The 2,502-nt window shown below is 36.9% G+C and overlaps 1 protein-coding gene across 1 annotated transcript in view; it reads left to right on the plus strand.

The window, feature by feature from the left end:
* Positions 1 to 299, plus strand: part of LOC117440821 (uncharacterized) — a gene marked incomplete at its 3' end in the record, with an annotated part of 16,715 nt that extends 16,416 nt beyond the window's left edge. Inside the window, exon 5 of the mRNA XM_034077054.1 lies at positions 154 to 299. Within this exon, the coding sequence (XP_033932945.1) occupies positions 154 to 299 (146 nt within the window). The remainder of the gene's footprint in view (positions 1 to 153) is intronic.
* Between the last annotated feature and the right edge of the window lie 2,203 nt (positions 300 to 2,502).

A 2,502-nucleotide genomic window follows, 5' to 3' on the forward strand; every position in this document is an offset into this window, starting at 1 on the left:
ATATGGACAATCATTTCTAGTAAAAGCTGTGCAACACACAGTTTGCCACTTCTTCCCTTGCACTCGAGTTAGTGTGTCCTTTTGGGGAAATATGTGGGCGAAGATCTTAAACACTATAATAGACATTAACCATATATGCTGTGGTCCCCCCAGGGAGATGAAGACCTGCTCACGGTGAACATAGGAGAGGTCTTCCTGGAGTTCGTCAACATGCTGCCGGCCTTCCAGACGTACTGCCTGCAGCAGCCCACCTCCGTCAGCCTGCTGAACGCCCTGGAGAAGGAGAAGGAGCTGCTCAGGTACTGATTCTACTTCCTGTTAGTGTGTGCAGAGAAGGACACGCATCCTTTACTCAAGTAGAAGTACAGATACTCGTGTTTAAAAATACTCTGGTAAAAGTAGAAGTACTGACTAAACTTCTTTGCTCAAGTGAAAGTAAAGAAGTATGGGCTTTGAAGTAAAAAGTACCCATAACTAGCAGCTGCTTTAAAGAGTACCTGACCTCCCTTTATATCAATAGATCAATAATGTCATTGTTAGCTAATGAATGTTTCCATGCTGAACAACGGCAACATGACAACGTTTCCATTGGTCCCTCTTCTTTAGAGAAGACCAGGAAGTGATGGATACACGGATCGTGTTCCAACCAATAGGCACGCAGTGACTCTAAAGAATAATGATCACGCACCAAACACACATTTAGACTAAAGGAACCAGCTGTTTGGGAAATGAGAGAAGTAGAAAGTACAGGTATTTGTGTTCAACATGTAAGAAGTAGAAAGTACAGGTATTTGAGTTCAACATGTGAGAAGTAGAAAGTACAGGTATTGAGTTCAACATGTAAGAAGTAGAAAGTACAGGTATTTGTGGTTCAACATGTAGAAGTAGAAAGTACAGGTATTTGAGTTCAACATGTGAGAAGTAGAAAGTACAGGTATTTGAGTTCAACATGTAAGAAGTAGAAAGTACAGGTATTTGGGTTCAACATGAGAGAAGTAGAAAGTACAGGTATTTGAGTTCAACATGTAAGAAGTAGAAAAGTACAGGTATTTGGGTTCAACATGTAAGAAGTAGAAGTACAGGTATTTGAGTTCAACATGTAAGAAGTAGAAAGTACAGGTATTTGGGTTCACATGAGAGAAGTAGAAAGTACAGGTATTTGAGTTCAACATGAGAGAGTAGAAAGTACAGGTATTTGGGTTCAACATGTAAGAAGTAGAAAGTACAGGTATTTGGGTTCAAACATGTAAGAAGTAGAGAAGTACAGGTATATTGAGTTCAACATGTAAGAAGTAGAAAGTACAGGTATTTGGGTTCAACATGAGAGGAAGTAGAAAGTACAGGTATTTGAGTTCAACATGTGAGAAGTAGAAAGTACAGGTATTTGAGTTCAACATGAGAGAAGTAGAAAGTACAGGTATTTGAGTTCAACATGTAAGAAGTAGAAAGTACAGGTATTTGGGTTCAACATGAGAGAAGTAGAAAGTACAGGTATTTGAGTTCAACATGTAAGAAGTAGAAAGTACAGGTATTTGAGTTCAACATGTAGAAGTAGAAAGTACAGGTATTTGGGTTCAACATGAGAGAAGTAGAAAGTACAGGTATTTGAGTTCAACATGTGAGAAGTAGAAAAGTACAGGTATTTGTGTTCAACATGAAGAAGTAGAAAGTACAGGTATTTGAGTTCAACATGTGAGAAGTAGAAAGTACAGGTATTTGAGTTCAACATGTAAGAAGTAGAAAGTTCAGGTATTTGTTCAACATGAAGAAGTAGAAAGTACAGGTATTTGTGTTCAACATGTAAGAAGTAGAAAGTACAGGTATTTGAGTTAAACATGTAAGAAGTAGAAAGTACAGGTATTTGAGTTCAACACGTAAGAAGTAGAAAGTACAGGTATTTGTGTTCAACATGTAAGAAGTAGAAAGTACAGGTATTTGTGTTAAACATGTAAGAAGTAGAAAGTACAGGTATTTGGTTCAACATGTAAGAAGTAGAAAGTACAGGTATTTGTGTTCAACATGTAAGAAGTAGAAAGTACAGGTATTTGTGTTCAACATGTAAGAAGTAGAAAGTACAGGTATTTGGATTCAACATGTAAGAAGTAGAAAGTACAGGTATTTGTGTTCAACATGTAAGAAGTAGAAAGTACAGGTATTTGAGTTCAACATGAGAAGTAGAAAGTACAGGTATTTGAGTTCAACATGTAGAAGTAGAAAGTACAGTATTGAGTTCAACATGTAAGAAGTAGAAAGTACAGGTATTTGAGTTCAACATGTGAGAAGTAGAAAGTACAGGTATTTGAGTTCAACATGTAAGAAGTAGAAGTACAGGTATTTGAGTTCAACATGTAAGAAGTAGAAAGTACAGGTATTTGAGTTCAACATGTAAGAAGTAGAAAGTACAGGTATTTGAGTTCAACATGTAAGAAGTAGAAAGTACAGGTATTTGTGTTCAACATGTAGAAGTAGAAAGTACAGGTATTTGGGTTCAACATGTAAGAA

The sequence above is a fragment of the Pseudochaenichthys georgianus genome, unplaced genomic scaffold, assembly GCF_902827115.2.
Source record: "Pseudochaenichthys georgianus unplaced genomic scaffold, fPseGeo1.2 scaffold_1256_arrow_ctg1, whole genome shotgun sequence".
In the NCBI taxonomy this organism is placed as follows: domain Eukaryota; kingdom Metazoa; phylum Chordata; class Actinopteri; order Perciformes; family Channichthyidae; genus Pseudochaenichthys; species Pseudochaenichthys georgianus.